The sequence below is a fragment of the Emys orbicularis genome, chromosome 7 (genome assembly GCF_028017835.1).
Source record: "Emys orbicularis isolate rEmyOrb1 chromosome 7, rEmyOrb1.hap1, whole genome shotgun sequence".
In the NCBI taxonomy this organism is placed as follows: Eukaryota; Metazoa; Chordata; order Testudines; family Emydidae; genus Emys; species Emys orbicularis.
Genome location: NC_088689.1, coordinates 60,250,519 through 60,270,086, shown reverse-complemented (window position 1 = coordinate 60,270,086; position 19,568 = coordinate 60,250,519). Strand labels below are relative to the sequence as shown.

The window sequence follows — 19,568 nt, the reverse complement described above, 5'->3', positions numbered from 1 at the left end:
ATCCTCTCACTTCTGAGAGGTGGATTTGAAGGTTCAGTGTGGTCTGAAATCAGCCCAACTTGATGCTAGCAGCTTAGTTCCTAGAGAATGGCACTCTATGCCATTGAAGCATTATGCATAATTAACTATAATTAGCCTGAGCGGTGAGGAAAAGTACAGAGCCAAATGAATATGGAGGCTGAAACAGCTTTCACTCTAAGGAAAACATGAGTGTATTAGTTAACCTTCCGGCCAGTTGTCCATTTTAGCAGCCAAATGAATGGAGAAAAGGAGTGTGGCCTGACAGAACCTGTGCACCGCATTTAGCTCTTCAAAGGACTTAGAGCTCTGTCCTCGTTTACTCAGACCAATGATGAAAAATATAGGCTGAGATTTTCAAAGGCAGTTGGGTACCCGCTACCACTGAAATTCAATGGAAGGGGGCACCATAATCCATTACCAAAACCTTCCTAAGATTATCTGTCTTGTACCCCTCTAAATTAATTTCTCCCTTCCCATCATTTCTGAAAACCAAGATATTTGTGTCTTAATTGATGGCCTCTCTTTTAATACCATCCTGCTCCTTGCCTGAATCCTGCCCTGATATTGGGTCACGTTACTGCTGATTACTGAAGTATTTTCTGAGTAGGTAGCAGTATTCCCCTTAATAAGTCAGAAGTGCTGTCTATTCTTCTGCCTGAGTCCAGTGAGGTTGCACTGCAGTATGTTTAAGGTCACCAATGTTTCCATTAGACTAATTTTTATAGTGGTGTAATCCTGGGGCAGTAACACCCAGGAAAGAACCATGCAGATAGAAACAGCTTCTTTTTCTTTGACAAAGTACCTCGGGAGCCCCTCGATTGCTTCCCCTCTTTATGGTACAGAGGAGAGCAAAGCTGCTGTGGGGCTGCACTGAGGGAAATCTGGCTGTGAAGGATGCTTCTCCATACCCTAATGATCTGCGCAGCCTTTCCCATCCCCTTCACAGGAAATCTCTGTGGCTGACAGGCTGTGTGGAGAAGGTGAGAATGGCTTGATGGGAGAGGAACAGACAGGGAACACCCAGTGTCCCCTCCTACACAGGCTAGAGTCCATATAATAACTGTGGTTAATGCTGCTTGGAGCGGCTTTAAATTTCCCCTGCTGCATTCTGGAACCACTGTGGTAGGGATTGAAGAGCTACGTCAGTGGCAGTACAACATGACATCTGCTGTGCTGTCATTGCTAAGAGACTTGGTTCTAGAAGGGGACTGGAGGGACCTAAAGCTACCTTGTGTCCATCCAGGGATTTGAGAGCAATCTCAGCCTTAACTCTTTTTACCTCCACCCCCTGCTTGTTTACTTGCCAGTTCCATGGCATAGAGGAGAGAAGGCAGCCCACATCATAAGCAGCCTAGCTTTTGGAATGTTTTATTCCTCTCTGTGCATTCTTCTGCCAAAAAGAAACACATGGCCCTAAGTGATCAGCCAGTGACATGAATGGAAATAAAGAAATGTAAAAGCAGTTAAGTGGAACCTTCCTATAATAAGATACACTCCTAGAACTGCTGGAGCTTTCTCATTAATCTGAATCCAAGAATGACGTTTCACTTCAGGAAATGGATTTACTTAGATTTATTTAAAAAACAAAAAGCTAGAAGCAGCATTTATCTGTGTGTGCTAGGCACACCTGGCATAACTTTAAAGCGCATCTTAAGTGTTTTAAATTTAAGATGACCCACCACAAATCTCCCTCCACCCTTACCATTACAGTTCTCCCCATAAACAAAGCAAATGCTGCATTGGTCCTGATTCAAATCTCATTAAAATCAATGGAAAAACTTAGATGGGTTTTGGATCAGGTACCATATGAATTAGACAGGATATAAGGATTTACATTCCTGTGCTGCTTAGATAAATAGTTTCAGAATGTAGAGTGGTCTAGTGTATATACTACTCCAGGCAGAAACTCCAACAGTAATAATAATCCTCTCCCTGTTTTCATTTTAAATGACAATGCTTAACTGCCACCAGCAAATTGAAAAAGATGAGGTCCTTCTTTCTTTAGAGACTTTCGGATGCTTCTGTTGGCCAGAAACTTCTGACCATAATATTGTACCACTCATATCTAACCAGTGAATAATTAGAACATTAGAATACTGCTTGTTTAATTGCTTTCCATTAACTTTCTGTCTTCCTTCATTAAGAATGTCACCTCTTCAGTTTTTGGACTAATTATTGCATTGTCTTTGTGGCACAAAAATGTTTTACTCTGTCTAATTTGAAGTTTCAACCTCTTGAGAATGGAGTTTGAGGTTATATAACTTTCAGAAACTTTTGAGTTGTCTTAGAATAAAAAAAAACATTACTTGTCGCCTACCAATGACTATATTGCCCTGAGGTCAGATAACTTAATTCCATTATAATCTTTCTTCTGAGTGGTAGAAAATGTGGCCTTTTAGCTCTTCCTTCCTACCTTCATTATTATTATTTACTATTATTTTATTTATTTGATTTATAGTTGATCCTAGAGACTTCTACTGAGATCAGGGTTCCTTTGTTCTAAAGCATCCTTACAAACACATCAGCCCCTGAGACAGAAAGCTTGCAATCTAAATAGGCAGACAAAAGGTGGGAGGGGAAACAGAGCAGTGAAGTGACTTGACTCTAGTCATGAAGCAAGTTAGTGGCAGAGTTGGGAATAAATGTTATGTTCTTATGTCTTTTGATTCCCATTCCAATACCCTGTCCAGTGGACCACTCAGACCTGTTTGAAAGGGTCTCCATTTTGTGCGCACTAAACCTAATTACACAGTTGCCTCATGCCGGTGTAGGGTTTTCACATGCACCTATTTGCTTAGATAAACAGCAGGGACACTTTTCAAGTCTGGCTTTGAAATAGAAACTTCATAATATCTCCTGGGAGCTCTGATTGCAAACATTCGTTTATTTGGCTCCTTTCTAAAAGCCCAATAGAAAAGGAATAAAAAATTGCTTTTTGGCCACACTGCAATTTTTTAAACCAAAACTAAGTCATCTGGAAAATATAATAATAATTATGCTGATTCTGCTTCATTTGTGTGTGTGTGTGTGTGTGTGTGTGTGTGTGTGTGTGTGTGTGAGAGAGCTATACTTTCAATTCTTAAGTCATCCATAAAGTCATTGCAGTTTAGTAGAGTGATAAAAAAAATGTCTTCATGAAGTTTCCATTAGGGCTGGACAATAAAGAGAGGAGAAAGGGGAAATTTGTGATATGTTCAAAAACAGTTTTGTTTAGGGGTTTTATTAGTTTATTTCCAAGTTAGGAAAATAAAAATGTCAGAATTTTGGAACCTGAAATATTTCTACTGGCTCTATAGCTTGTGCCAAAAAAAAAAAAGGGGGGGGGGGGAACTTTACAAAATGTTTCAAATTTCAAGATTAGAAAAATTTCAATCAATTCTAGTTTCCACATCATGTTTCTAACACAGACAGGGCCCGATTCTCCTCTCACTTGCTCTGAGGTGTGCTCATTGACTTCATCGGCAAAACCGAGAGCAGGATCTGGTCCAGAAACTCTAGCACATGCAGTATGCTTCTGTTCATCTGTAGAAATAACATACCTATTTTGAATTGAATAACTTGGTTTTGTTGGTTCTCAGAAAAGAAATAGATATTGGGGCCTGAGGCTGCCATAGTTTTCCAGTCAAAAGTCCTGTTGTTGTCAATGGGAATTGTGTGTAGATGAAATGTATGACATTTATGGCTCTACATGTGAATAGACACTATGATAGCATCATTATAACTAGTATCCCAGTGTTTTCTAGTGAATTCCTTGTAGAGGATCTTTGAAAGAAACATATTTTGGCTGCATGGAACTGGATAGGACGAAGAATGATGGTCTGGTGGATGGGCAGTGGGCTTGGATTTGGGAGTCTTGGGTTCAAATCCCTGCTCTGCCACAGACATTCTGTGTGACCTTGGGCAGGTCAGTTAGTTTCACATCTGTAAAGCTGGGATAATGCTACTTCCCTACCTCACAGGGGTGCTTTGAGGCTCTCAGATACTATTGTAATGGGGGCCATGTAAGAACAGTAGACAGAAAGATGCTAACTGTTGCATGTATTTAACTAGCTTTAATCACTGAGAAAGATTTGTAGGGAGCACAAAGTATCATTAATGATACCACTTTGTTATTGTTGTTCGTGATCTCTTTGTTGTTGTTTGAGCCTAGATAGGTAAAATCTGCATCGAAAACTGCATGAAGTTCTGTGGAGTAAACATCACCTACAGGTTGCTGTCTCCCAATGCCAGCTGCTATGCTGTAGGGATACTTCAGGGCCGAGAGGACAAGTATGGAAGCCTCTATGTGAATGACTCCTCTGTGCTACTCAGACCTGAATGCAAAGAAATTCAATACACCATTGTAGCCTCAGACAAGCAGAGTAAGAAGCATGCCAAAACCCAGCTCACTATTACGCTGGAAGGAACAAGTAAGTACTTGAGGTGGAGGGGGGAGAAAGGTTGTGAAATGTCAATATTAACACTGTATTAGGAATTATGGATACTCACTGATATTACTCCTTAAAGTCTGTGACCAAATAAAGGAAGAAACAGGTTTTCTTCCAGACAGGAGGGAAGGCGGCTATCTCCCTGTCTCTAATGTCAATTAAGCATTGTGGAACCAAAACAACGGAAGCCTCATTGACACAATCAACAGGAGGATGGGAAGGCAAAGGATGAGAAGAACAGCAGGAGGTCGTCCTGACTTTGGGGACAAAACAATGAGTTTTAGGAAGCAAAAAGTTATTTTGACATCCATCACTTGGGGGTGGAGGAACGCAAAGGGAACAGCACCCTCTGATACTGTGAGTGGTGGATCCTCCAGCCTGAGGGGCCGGGGATGCTGATAGCTTGTTGTAAGTGAGGAAGCCACTTAGGCAAAAGGCTGTAGCTTTCTTAAATTAAGTTTTAGTCACTAAAAGCATGTGCTTTGTGTTTTATTTGTTACCAGACTTGTCTCTGTTTCTCTTGCTTAGAATCACAAAAATCTATTTTTTTTGTTAATAAACTTATGCTTACTTTTCCTATAAGCTAGCTCTGTGCTGTTATACTACAGTAAAGGTGTGCTCCCTCAGTTGATCCAACAGGCTGGTGTGTGTTCTGTCTCTTTGGAGACAGCAGATTTGGTAATTTCTGGGAGTCAGAGGGACTCTGCAAAGGGAGACAACTCTGGGGAATTCGGGAACTGAGGTTCACTCGTTGTTACCGGCAAGGCAAGGTTTAGATTGGCAGAGTACAGGAGTTTACTGCTGTGGCAGGGAGCTGTCACACAGTTTAAGCTCCAGCAAAGCTCTCTCTTGCTGAGGCAGACAGGTTAACACAGTGCCTTATGGTTCTGGACTCCCTGAGGAGAGTGTCACAACTTGTTATAGCTGGGTTTGTCTCTTTCAGTGTTAATTTTTAGGCAAGTGCCTTGTTAGGGCAGTTCATACACTGGTGAAATTAACAACAGAAATGAGCCTGAGCCACAGAGTTCAGATCAGATCCCAAAGTTTGGGTGTTTGGATTAATGGTTTTGGTTCAGACTCCTCTCTAATTAGCATTTCTAGAGGATATGTGAAGATCGATATTGTGTTAGGTATAAAAGGAGGTTAATCAAATGCAATTCCTTATATTCAGGGGTGAAAGTAACTTAAAGGACTTACCGGTACGCCGGAGTCCTGAGTGGGGGTGTGGCCTCAACCGGAAGAGGCATGGCCTCAACTGGAAGAGGCGGGGCCTTTCAAGATTTAAAGGCCCTGGGGCTCCAGCTGTGGCTGGGAGCCCCAGGGCCTTTAAATCACCCCAGAGCTACCAGCTGCAGAGGCGGCTGGGAGCTCAGGGGCGAATTAAAGGGCCCGGGCTCTGGCCGCCACGGAGCTCCGGGCCCTTTAAATCACCACGGGAGCCTAGCTGCCGGAGCTCCGGTGGCACTTTAAAGGGCCTGGGGCTCCCAGCAGCGGCTGGAGCCCTGGGCCCTTTAAATAACCGCCGCGGAAGCCGGTCCAGTCCGGCACGGCATACTGGCTCTTGCCGGTACACCGGACCGGACCGGTTTACTTTCACCTCTGCTTATATTATAAACCACGATTAGCTTTGTAAGAATCTACTTTTTGTGTGTGTTCTATACAGTGTATTTCATATACATATATCCCTCTTCAGTTTTGTCATTCAAAGCACTTCCTTGTCAGACACACTTTTCTCCTTGTTCCTCCTCTAAATACTCATGCAGAACATGAGTTATAAAGATTTCGGCTGGTGCATAGAGTTGAACACGTGCTCTGACAAAGGGCAGTAAATTAGCCATTTAGCAGCCTCATAATATTCAGTGTAGTGCATATGTAGCAATAGACACTGCAGTCCTTCACTCTCCTGGACTGAAGTTTAAAACAACAAAATGTTTGAAAATGCACACCGGAGGCACTGAAGTTATGTTAGATCAGAGGTGGGCAAACTATGGCACTGGGGGCCACATTTGGCCCTTGAGCTCCCGCTGGGAAGTGGGGTCTGAAGCTTTCCCCACTCTGGCGCTCCAGTGGCACATCCCTCCTCTGGCGCCTATGCGTAGGGGCAGCCAAGGGGCTCCGCACACTGCCCCCGCAGCTTCCATTGGCCGGGAACCGCAGCCAATGGGAGCTGCAGGGGTGATGCCTGCAGACAGGGCAGCGGGCAGATCCGCCTGGCTGCGCCTCCGCGTAGGAGCCAGAGCGGGGACATGCTGCTGTTTCTGGGAGCTGCTTGAGGTAAACACTGCCCGGAGCCTGCCTCCCTGAGCCCCTCCCATGCCCCAACCCCCTACCCCCGCCCTGATTTCCCCTCCCGCTGAACCCCTTGGTCCTAGCCCGGAACACTCTCCTGCACCCTCAACCCCTCATCTCCAGCCCCACCCCAGAGCCTGCACCCCTACCACCAATTTTGTGAGCATTCATGGTCTGCCATACAATTTCCATACCCAGATGTGGCCCTCAGGCCAAAAAGTTTGCCCACCCCTGTGTTAGATGCTTCTCATTTTGTTATTCATACTTTAATCATTGTCAGGCTGCTTAAAGACAGGCAAGGGAACATTATAGAAACAGGACTAGAAAGCATGGTAGTACATGTGGTCTATATTAGGGGTAATTTCTCTTCCATTTGTTTCTTTTTCTGTACTTTCCACTTATTTAATTTTGTATGGTAGCCTCAGAACATGTAACCCATGACTCTGCTGCACAAAGATGTCAGTGTGAATTCAAATGGGCTTGTTTATCAACAACAACCATTTGTATTGTATCTATTTTTGCTGGTTTAGTCATTTTACCCAGCCTTTGCCTAGTACTTAAAATGATACCACACTTGGTTCATTGTAGCAAAAGCGTCAGGATTCAAACTTCACAGAAAAGGGAAGATCTGTGTAAGTAAAACCGTATAACACCTCCCTGGATCACAAGAGCCGATTGGGACTATACCTAACCATTCTACCAAACCATTAAGTACTCTCTAAGAGAATTGTCTGTGCAGAACAGTTAACTCCCAGCAGTTGATTGCCCCTATTCCTTTGAGTTATGTAATAACATGACCTCAGAAGTTAAGTTTTGGGGCATGTAGCGGAGCGGCCTCACCCCTGCGGCACCTCCTGCTGGTCTCTTCTGGGAATTAGCTCTTCCAGCGTCCTGGAGCGCCCCCTGCAGGCCGGTGATCCGCCTGTCCTCTGGCCCCCGTGTCCCTCCCGGACCCCGCTGCCCTTGTATCTGGGGTGCTGCCCCCTGGCAGTACACCCCTCAGTACTAGGGTCTCCCCTCCCCAGGGAACCCCCACCCACTATCCCTACCTCGCCTCAGTGTAAGGCTATTGCCAGTCATCATCTAGCCCCACGCCTGGGGCAGACTGCAGTATCAGCCACTCATCACAGGCAAGGTTGGGTTTGGACCTGCTGCCTTGGCCTACCTCTGGGGTGCCCTCTGCAACCCCCAGTACCCCTTGCTTGGCCTCCTACTAGGCCATAGCCTGGGGCTTTCCAGGCTAGAGCTCCCCAGCCTGTCCCCAGCCCTGCTCCACTCAGGTACTCTGTCTCTAGCTCACTACAGCCAGGCCCTTCTCTTTCTGAGTGTAGAGAGAGACTGTTGAGCTTTTTGGCTCCCAGCCTTTTTATACAGGCCAGCTGAGGCCTGATTGGGGCGTGACCCAGCTGCGGCTGCTTCCCCAATCAGCCTTGTAGCTTTTCCTTTGCCCCAGCCGTGCTCCCTGGCTGTTTTAAGCCCTTCAGGGCAGGAGCGTGGGACCACCCTGCTACAGGGCAGATTGGGGAAATGGACACAGAGGATCAGTAGTGTTATTCCTCCCGCCAGAGTTTTGTGCTAGTTGCAATCAGAACCTCTCTGTGCCACCTGCTGTTTGCTGGCCAGTGTTGCACCAGCCCAAACACCAAGGTTCATGCCTTCATCAGCTGTTTTTTCTGAATCCATTGTTTGTATTATAATTGGTATGTTAGTGCATCGTGCTGCCTTTCTGTAATTCCAAGCATTATGCCCAGCAATCAGAGAGGGCAATGCTACTGCCACCACGCCTTTGATACTACATAGGAAGAAGATACATAGCTTGGGTCCCTTCAGTCTTTATTCTACATTTATTGAGGGATAGGTCCTCAAAGTTAACTGTGGTCTCTCATTTTTAATCTAGAAAAAGGAATTTCTCCTTTTTCGAGCCCAGCTGCCTTGCATGTATATTCACCTCCATCAATGCATCTAGTGACACCTCACACTCTCTTGCTTCCGTTCCATGCAGTTATTAAGAAAGAAGAGGACTGCCCTGAATCTTGCGCTGTTAATAAGCACCGTGCTGAATGTGAAGAGTGTGGTGGTGTAGGAGTGCTAACAGGAAAATGCCAGTGGAGACAGGGAAGTGGAAAAGGTACACACTTATGCTGCGTAATTGGCCAGATTGTCAGCTAATGTTAAATTGGCACAGCTCCATTGACTACAGTGTAATTGTGCTGATCTGTTCCAGCTGAAGAGCTAGCCCAGGGTATTAAACTACCCAGAACCTATGGTATAAATAATACACAAATTAAACCTGCAGAAGGGAGGAGAGCAGAGTTAAGGGGAAGTCGTCATTAATTCAATCCCTGAGGCCTACCCATCACAGCACCTGCAGGTACCAAATTAGCAATCACTGGGAGTGCAGAGAAGAATATGGCCTATGGGATGCAATGTAACCCCTTGCAATCATAAACTGGGTTTGGAACAGCTCAAGTTCTACAAAATCCCACCAGCAGATACTGGCTGGTACAAGAGACGTCTCAGTTGGAAATCGTTATCCAAAACTTGAGAATGTGTGCTCTGTAACACTTACAACACATTGCTTATGTGACAAATGATGGTATTCTTAAGTATTCCATAGCAAACTTGATGCTTTACTCCTGCCCTTCCATAAGTATCACAATTTCTCTCCAACTATTTGTAAACCTTATGTTCAATCACAGGCTTGTGAAAATACGTTTAAAGAGAGATCATCCATTTTTAAAGGCCAAACTTTGTACTCAGGATGTTTCACCTACCTTTGTTGCAAATAACACCTAAGATCACCATAGCTGAAACTGACAGCGCACAAAGGGCTGTCAAATGCACCAAGTAGATAAACTGAAAACCCAGTGAAAAACACACTCTTTTTTATCGCTTTCAGTTATCATCATCTTGCATGTTAGTTGTAAAAACAGCAGGTAAAGAATTTGTAGACAGAAGTTTGATTATTCTTTTGTTTTTAAAAACTGACAGTGTCCCCTGTGCCTCAGTGTGTCAACATGCACCAGCAGAGTGCAATGAACTTCTCTTCAAAGCATTGTGGTATTTGGACTGTTGTGTGCTTGTATGTTCATAGGAATCACCACAAATTATTCTACCTGCACCCCAAGCATCAGGACTTGTCCAGATGGCACCTGTGACATTATAGAGAGCAAAGATCCAGCGGTGTGCCCCCAAGATTGCACAAGTATGGAGTGTTTTAAAGTTAATATCAAATATAATATATACTGTAAAATAATAATTGGTATGTTAAAGCCGTGTTTGGTCCAAGTTCTGCTTTCTTGTTTCCAGATCCTTTTTAAAACAGTGCATACATTAAACACACATATCTATATTACAGTGTTATAGCTGATGTTTGAGTTGTGCAAAGTTCAGAGTTATGAGCACAGTCTTCCGCCCTTTAGAGTCAATAACCAAACTCCGATTGAATTCACTCAGAGCAAGATTGGGTTTGTCTACACTGTGCCTTAGCCTGCATCAACTGAGGTGGGGAGCAACTTCTAATGTGCACCCACATGTTGCACACTCACTGGCCCAAGGAACTTTAGTGCATGCCAGCAAGGTCCACATGGGCCAGTGAGTGCGCAACATGCTGGTGCATATTAGAATTTACACCCCAGCTGATGCAGGCTAAATCACAGTGTAGACAAGACTGCGGTAAATCTAATTCTGCTTGTGAACAAAACATAAACTTTAAAGTGGCAGAAATGCTTAAAGTGATCATAGATATTTTACTATCATCTGAAAAAATCTTCACTGGTGATAAGTGGAATCAGCTGTCACTTTACAAGCAGCAAATGATGTGCTCGAGGCTGGCTCCCTAAAATCTGTAATGTTCAACATATGTAGTGGCAGATGGTTTGCTTGACAGAAGGCTGAAAGGAATGGAATCTTATTAGACAATAGAAAGAGGCAAGTAACACAAGCTTTCAAGATGTTATGTACTGTATGCTATCTTGTTAATGCATGAATTGAGAATGTTGTTATGAGTTAGCAGTTCAGGACACAGGGTTCATGCTCACAGCCAATATGTTCACAGATGGAGAAATTAGTGCATTTCAAGAGTTCAGATGTGCTGACAAGAACCATTATCTCAGCTTTTATCGGCAGAAGGCATTTATTTGGCAAAAGCAAACAACGTATAATAAAATCCTGAATGTTGTAATGCCAAGTATGTTGTGTACATAAGACAGCTGCTAAAATATTTATTTTTATCATTCATCTATCATTTTGATGGGTAGGCACTTGGTGCTTAAATCTCCAAAATTATACATACGTGCACACCCATATGCACATATTACATGTGCCACTTGCAATGGGACCCTACAAAAAAGCTAAAACAATTGGTTCCACTGTTGTCACCATCAAGCACAGGCAACCTATTTATGTACTAAATAAGGTCATAGAATCATAGAAGATTAGGGTTGGAAGAGACCTCATCAGGCCATCTAGTCCAACCCCCTGCTCAAAGCAGGACCAACCCCAACTGAATCATCCCAGCCAGGGCTTTGTCAAGCCGGGCCTTAAAAACCTCTAAGGATGAAGATTCCACCACCTTCCTAGGTAACTCATTCCAGTGCTTCACCACCCTCCAATTATCCAACCTAGACCTCCCGCACTGCAACTTAGACCATTGCTTCAGGTTCTATCATCTGCTACCACTGAGAACAGCCTAGCACCAGCCTCTTTGGAACCCTCCCCCCCCACTTCCAGGTAGTTGAAGGCTGCTATCAAATCCTCCCTCACTCTTCTCTTCTGCAGACTAAATAAGCCCAGTTCCCTCAGCCTCTCCTTGTAAGTCATGTGCCCCAGCCCCTAATCATTTTCATTGCCCTCCGCTGGACTCTCTCCAATTTGTCCACATCCTTTCTGTAGATGCCTCAGTACAGTATGTAATTACTTTAAATATAATAGTAGAGATAATTCTAAACGGTGGTGGGTTTTTTGTCAGGGCTAGCTGTGCCATGTGAACCCCACTAAGAGGTTCTGAAGGATTTTCACTGGACTAATCATTGCAGGTTCAGCTGTGAGATTAGGTTCTACAGAACCTGAACTTCAAAGAAAATCTGGGTGATGGATTCAATCGTGTTTACTTACTTTAGAGTTCAGTGGTAGTGTGAGCATCCAACATTCTCTGCTCTTATCTAAACTGCAGTGTTTGTTTTGTGATCTTCTGGAGCTACCAGATGGTCACTCCCACATCTTTCAGCTTTGGGGAGGGGTGCTGGGTAAGGGCCCCAGTTTATAGGATCTGAAGGCAGGGCAGAAAGTCCCTGCCCTCCATCAGGCAGTGAAAACAGCTGCTGATTGAATGAAAGAATGGGCATAGAGACGTGATGTAATCTGTAGCACCGTTGGTAATCTGTAGAACACCCGGAGTTTCCCTAGTAACTGTACTCTAGCTAGAATAAGCTCCATTGGACCCAGTGGGGGAAGCCCCATTTATATCCAGAGTGAAAGTGTTTTTTCTCTTGCTGTCCTATGCAAGGAGACACTTCCTCCACTCTCACAAAGACCTTTTGGAGTAGAAGCAGTTGTACTTATCTGACGTTATCTTCCCCCACCGCCATGAGCTTGCAAGATCGGGGAGCAATCAGTGCTCACCTCTCCAAGACAGAGGAATAATTAGGGGAATTAATTTAGGTCCTGTAGGGGACCAAATGACAGGTCTGGAAACACCTATGTTTTCTGGAACAGGTTCCAGCTCTGATGGGGTTGACCTAGCATAGTCTCCTTAAATCACATGCAGTTTAGCACATGTGGACCCTTGAGGAAAGATCTCTACGACTGAGGTCCTATATACTCTGCAAGGATGCTGAATTCCCATTGCACTTTCCCCATACAAATTAGAGGGTTGCCGTCATGTCATTGGCCAAAACATCCTGTTCCCCAATTTTGGAGCACATTGCTTTACCCACCCATCCTCCATCACAGAGACAGCTGCATTCCCTTATGGAAAATCCTGGTAGAAAATCATAACCTTTCTAGAGGATTTTTTTATCCTCCTGCAGAATTTAATAAAAAGTTATATCCCTGGTATAGAATTCTATAGGATGGTTTAAAAATATAACTATAGGAATGATCTCATTCTCCATTTTAATACCTGTAATCTCTATAGAACCTGATTAAATTTCTATAGAACACAATTGATTTAATCCTATTAAATCTTAGGGATGTAAGGCACTATGTAGACGAAAAAGATTATTTCTACTGATGGTTTCTGTATGGAAGTGTGTTTTACAGATTTTAATATGATGATTTCAAAAGAGCCTGATTCTGCAGGAACTTTGCCAATTGGAAATCAGGCTAGCTCTGCACATAGGGTGGTTACATACAGTGTGTCCTTATGCTAAATAATAGATTATCTTAGACAATAAAACATTCATTTACAGAGTTTTTAGTGCTTTCATATAGTGCCTCTCGACAGAATATTGCAAAACACTTTGCAAAAGTTGGTATCATCATCTCCATTTGAAGATGGGGAAACTGAGGTGCAGAGTGGTTAACTGATTTGTCCAAGATCAGAGCAAATGGTTGTCAAAACCAGGAATATAACCCAAGTCTCTTGACCCCCAGTTCCCTGCTGTAACACTAGACTGCTGTCTCCTACATATATAAGGCACACAACAGTCACAGAGCAGTAGTGGGAGAGAAAAATTAAACTAAATAAGAGAAGATTTTCAAGGAAGATTTTGGATACCTGACAAGGCAGAGAGAGGTCAGATGATGAGTTGGGAGTGGGAATCAACATTAAATAATGGATATACATATTCAACATTTAAAGGCCATTTTAAATAAAGGAAGTATCCACACACAAAGTAAAGACATAATCCAAAATAAACTCTGTGTCCTACACCCACCTTGTCTACCATATGTAAGTCTGTGAACCAGGATCTTCTATAACAGCAATGATTGCTAATCAGACCAGTGAGCCCAGAACTAGTATTCAAGCAGTCTTTGAGTTCCCTAATCTCTTTACATTAACCCCCGAGAGATCCTTTTTCCATTTTTTTCACCTATCTTCATTTTTACTGCTTAATCTGAGTTGCTTTGTCAAATTTCAAATACTTAGTAGGGTAAGCCCACAAAAACCCATTAGTGGAATGAGCTGTTGAGCTTTGCCTTTTAACTACAGCGTGAGAATCTGAGCTTGTGTTTGTATTTGATTAGATGGAAACATCATTGGTGGTCATGAGAGAGGCGCTCATGGAATTAAATCAGGACATGGGATTTGTTACTGCTTCCCAAGACAAAACTGTTACTGTGAGAAAGATGATATTAAAGGTAAGTCTAAAGATTATTTAGCTGGTTTTACAGTTATCTTGCTCTTGTGACGCTAACCTTTCCTACTGTATACAATATTCCTGTCTTTGATACATAAAACCATCTAAACTCATTTACATGTTGCTGGGTAATGTTCACGTTCATGGCCTGCCAGCGTAAAAAGCATTAAGAAGGGAGCTCCTGGATTTGGACATTAACGATTCTCCATGGATTTTGTCCCTGTGTTCTTGGCATAGTGTCCCCTCCCATCCAGTGTTGCACAATACACTGGTTGGCTGCCCCATAATCCCCAGAGGTGGCTGCATTTCAGTGGAAGTGTAGCATGGACTCGTGGTCTGAAATTTTCAAAGGTGGTTAGGGGATTACTTTCCACTGGACTTGAGTTAAAAATCTCAACTACAGAACTCAGAGACGGAAAAGACAGTTGTGGAAGGTGCTGGAATCACCTTATCCATTCTCCTGGGGGTAGGATTTCTACCTAACTACACCTCTTGCTCTGTTTTCAAAGGAAGGCAGAATGGGAGCACTTGCAAAAGGGGAAGTAGTGATTGTTTTCTAATGAGCCTTCTCCATGAAGGACTTGTGGCATTGGATAATATATTATAAAGTGAAAAGCAAAAAACAAAATGAAAGCAATAATACAACTAAGAACCTCCCCACCACCCCCCTTGTGAAGATAGAGAGGGGTTCCCATGCAGGAAAAAGGGGAAAGGGAGACTTGAGAATACTCATAACATAGTTATACGTGGTCCTGCCTCAGTGCAAGAGGATAGATTAGATGGCCTTTCGAGGTCCCATCCAACCTTACATTTCTATGATTCTATGATAATATACACTTCTGGGGGAAATGTTAGTTGGTAGAGAAGTGGATCTGACATGGATATTAAGGGGATTGTGTGCCTAGCGTCTGCAGTGGTGTTGGCAAGTGAATAGATGAAGTCAGTACCTGCACTACTAAGGGCTGTAAGCCTCTAACTAAATCTAGTTACAGTTTAACAGGCATTTAGGCATGCAATTACCCACAGAGCTTGTGGAAAATGTAGGATTTTGCAGCTGCACTGGGTATATTTGCAAGTGCAGCACTTCTACCTTTCTTTGAGAATTAGATCCAGGGTTTTAGTGTAGCTTATGAAATGACTGTTATAATGTAAATTTAATTCAAAACCTTTAGTAGATGCTGTTGTGAATGGTAACTAGCTACCAAAGGGGGTGTGTGGAAAGAGATGAGATGGGAAAAAATTGAAAACGAAACCAGCAGAACTGTAATCAATTCCCCCTCTGCCCACAGAGCCGCTGTGTGATGACGTGTGCAAGACTGTGATTGCAGGGGCAGTTCTGCTCTCCTTCATTATCTCAGTGCTGCTCTCTTCTTATTTCATCCACCGTTACCACAAGAATTCTCCAAAACCACCGATTGCCTCAGCGGAGATGACCTTTCGGCGCCCAGCCCAGTCCTACCCCATCAGTTACTCTTCCACAAATGTCCGTCGGCCATCTCTGGACTCTGTGGAGAACCAGGTGCCTGTTGACACCTTTAAAATACCTGTAAGCTTTTATATTTTACGCTTTTAAATTGCGTATTGATTTGACTTGGCTTTTTTGTTTTGTCACGAATTGGGCTTTCTAAGGAAAGTTGTGTGTTGTCTACTATGGTAGTGCTCCAAACCCCCATTTTGATGTGAGGATGCATTGTGCTGGACAAACATTTAAGGTGAAATTCTGGCCCCATTGACTTCAGAAGGCCTAAAATTTCACTGTTAGTAAGAGAGAGGCCTTCCCCCAAAGAGGTTGCAGTCTATGATTCAAATGAAATTAAATAAAAATCACCCACATGGAGGGAATCTCTAATGAATGCATGGTAATTAATCAGATCATAACTTCCTGCACAAGCCAACTGCATTCTCTCTTACTGTTAGTGTCTAAAGAAATGTAATACTCTGGGCACAGTCTAATCCCTTATTTCTTTTGTCATTGACTTCAGTACAGGGTTAGACTAACTGAGGTTAAACTGATTGTCAATGTTTACAGACTATTTGCTGACCAATATCTCTATCATGAGGATAAATAATAGTAGCATCTAGCCCATAAAACACTCTTTGCTTGTAGATTTCAAATCATTTTTGCAAAGGAGGCCAGTAGCATTATCCTCATTTTACAGGTGGGAAAACTGAGGCACAGAGAGGTGAAGTGACATGCACAAGGTCACACAGGAGGTCATTGGCAGAGTGGGGGAAAGAACTCAAGTCTCCTGACCCTTAGTCCATTGCTATCCACTAGGAAACACTGCCTCCCTTGAATGTAAGGTAACACTATCTAGTGGTTTAAGCACAGACCTGGAAGTGAGAAGACCAGAGCTCTATTCCTGACTCAACTACTGACTTGTAATATTTTCTAGGGCAAGTCACATCATCACTCTACGTCAGTTTCCCCATCTGAGAGACAATGGTAACTTTCTGAAGGATTTCAAATTCTCAATGAAAATTGTCATGTACTGCAAATGGAAAGTATTTAATTATTTATCAAATACGGAGCAGTAGCCTGATATCAGCTTTGCATGGGCTATTACTGTACCATTCATTTGTATAACATTTCTTGTAGTGCAGTAGTTTGATTGTGAGCTAACTGCCCCGGGGTATGGAACTAAATAATTGTTCTACTGGAACAAACAATTGGATTCAAGTAAACTAGTTCCCTGGAAAGTCTGTGGCTAATAACTTTTGTTCCCTAGTACTGTCATTATTGGCTACTCCCGTTTGCAGCTAGCTGTACAATTTGCACTTTCATTGTAAAAATTATGTCATTGTTTTAGTAATATCTTCCAGCATTCAGTTGGATTGCACGTGCTGCACTATGGAGCTTGAACACAGGACTTTATTTTAGTGCATTGACTAAATTTTAATTTATATGGTAGGATTCTAGTTAAGGGGGGGAATGCTAATATCCTGGCCGTATTTTATTTCATGGGCTAATTGTAGATGGCCAGAAATTATTGTGTAAAAATGCAAACAATCAATGGGTTAAAAAAATCCCTAAGAAAATTCATCCAACAAACATTACATTAACTGAGGTTAATGGCTCCATAAAATCTGATATCAGCTAATCTCCAATACAGGATTTTTCTTGGACATTGACTTACAGCACCACACTAAAACCCTATTACCTTAATTTCACTTATAAAGCTTAGTTTAGGGTGGATTTATCTGCATACTTTGGAAGGCTTCTCTCCCCCCCCCCCCCCCCCCCCAGCCCTTTAATGCAATTTCTGTTGTTTGATTATACTGTATGTAGGATGCCTGCCAGTTTGTGCATTTTTATTTATTTTCTACCTGGGGCAAATAGGATGGTGTCTGGAAAAGTCCTGTGCAGTGAAACACTGTCCTCTTGTCTGATGCATTTGGATGTTAGATATTGATGCCTTCATAGTAGCTTGTACTCTATTTGCTTTTATTTCTTGGTTGGTTTATACATTTTGTCACTGTTCTGTAACTGTAAGGCTCAATAGCACTTCATAACAGATGGATTGTTGTCTGTGATGAATTCTTAAAGGAAAACCTCCTCCCACAAGTTAAACAGAAATGCAAGATCAAATATGGATACTTTATTTTGAAGGTGAGCATTTATTCAGTCAGTGTTTCATTTGTACAAAAAAATCTCAGGTAGGCCTGTAAACGTCATCCATATTGATAGGCTGCACCTAGTGCCTTTTTATCTAGAGGAAATTTCTAGCTTATTTAAAAATGCTTGCAAAGAGCTTTTAGAGGGTGTTGCAGAAGAAAAAGTCATGGTCTTCTGTCTAATAATGGAACAAAAACAAAAACAAAAATTAATCAGATAACTGAGCATAATGTCTTCCCTGAAATATAATACTGTATTAAACCTTTGTGATTTGAGCTACCAGTCAGGAGCTGGCCCCTTCTGGCCCATAAGATAGCCTCTTCTATCTCATTTGATCTGATAGGATTCCTTTTTTCTCATACAGGAGGACCCCAAATGGGAATTCCCCCGGAAGAACCTGGTTCTAGGCAAGACACTAGGAGAAGGAGAATTTGGAAAGGTCGTCAAGGCAACAGCGTTCAGACTCAAGGGGAAAGCAGGCTACACTACGGTGGCAGTGAAAATGCTCAAAGGTACATTTCCCTGAAATGATTTGAAAGCTATCTGGGAACCTTTGAATCTATTTCACAAGGGTCTAGTGTACATGCAGGAGGCCATCTGGGGGCAGGCCCTGCCAGCGTCCTGGCAGCATTTCCTCCAGCATTCTATTTATGTACTGACCTATTCCCGTCGAAAGAGAGAGTGCCACATTGATACAAACAGTAATTTCCAAAGGCCCTAGCTTGTGCTGTGCAAGGGCAATGTGAGTTACTGTGGCAAATGTATCTCATTTAAGTCGTCATTAATTGAAGCATCACAAGGGCTTTTTAAAACTCTGCACAGCTTTTTGTATTAATCTATCTCAATTTTTCTTCAAATATTTTTAAGTAGATCATTTGTGCTAGATACAAAGTGTCTAGAGACGGAACAGACCTATGAAGCTATCCATCTACTTCCCTGCCTGTGCCGGATTGATCTGATGTATTTACTTGATAGAGGTGTAGTCTACTGGTTTTGAGCAAGGGGCAGGAAATCCAGGAAGCCTTCAGCTCTTGTAGGCTGGCCATGGTCAATTCACTACATCTCTCTACTTAAATTTCCAATCTGTGTAATAGTGGGTAATACTTACCCAGCTAACACAGATATAGAAAAAAGCAAATAGGCAGTTTGTAAAGCACTTTGTATACACGGGGTGAGATTTTGAAAAGCTCTCAGCCTTGCTCTAATTATGCTACCATTAAAGTCCATTTGAAAAACTCTCATTTGAAGTCAGTGGAAGCAAAGCTAGGCCGATGCTGAGCTGACTTTTGAAAACCTCACATGAAAAACCCTATGTAATTGTTAAGAATTATTAATTTAAGACTATTGTTTTATCCAGTTGAGTTTTAAATCAAAGAATCTGAGGCTACAGAGTTGGAAGAAAACTTACACTAGACAAACTCTGGTTGATAAGAAGGGGGCTCCTGTATCCATCTATCTCTACCTATTGTACTTTCTTTCATTAAGGAAACTGATCCATATGTCCTTCTTTTCAAACCCAGCTATACCTATCTTTCTCCTACACGTGCCACCTTAAAAAGGAGAGCAAAGTAATGAAATAATGAGTTGGCACTTTCTGTATACCAGACCAAGTACCACCATATTCCCCCAGTGAAGCCAGTGGTAGGCTTTGGTTTATGCCACATTTCACACCTAATGGCTACATCATCTGGACCATATCATTGAGATGGGAGACCTTGGTCACAGGTCAAAGAAGGCAAATGGAGGCCTTTAGATCACATAAGGCCCCACAGAACCTAGGACTGACCTTGTTGTTTTGACAGAAAGGTAATTTTAACTGCATCGTCCTGAAGGATGATGTAGAAATGGAAAGAACAGAGACAAAATAACCCTGCTTTGTGATAGAATCTGATACTACTTCATAATGGTGTGTGG

General features: G+C 42.6%; 1 protein-coding gene across 1 annotated transcript in view; it reads left to right on the top strand.

Annotated features, from left to right (window-relative positions):
- The window catches only part of RET (ret proto-oncogene), a 59,906-nt gene that overhangs the window by 21,307 nt on the left and 19,031 nt on the right, over nucleotides 1–19,568 (top strand). The window contains exons 7-12 of the mRNA XM_065408208.1: nucleotides 4,172–4,430; nucleotides 8,740–8,865; nucleotides 9,832–9,942; nucleotides 13,926–14,039; nucleotides 15,328–15,584; nucleotides 18,019–18,166. Coding sequence (XP_065264280.1) covers nucleotides 4,172–4,430; nucleotides 8,740–8,865; nucleotides 9,832–9,942; nucleotides 13,926–14,039; nucleotides 15,328–15,584; nucleotides 18,019–18,166 — 1,015 coding nt within the window. The remainder of the gene's footprint in view (nucleotides 1–4,171; nucleotides 4,431–8,739; nucleotides 8,866–9,831; nucleotides 9,943–13,925; nucleotides 14,040–15,327; nucleotides 15,585–18,018; nucleotides 18,167–19,568) is intronic.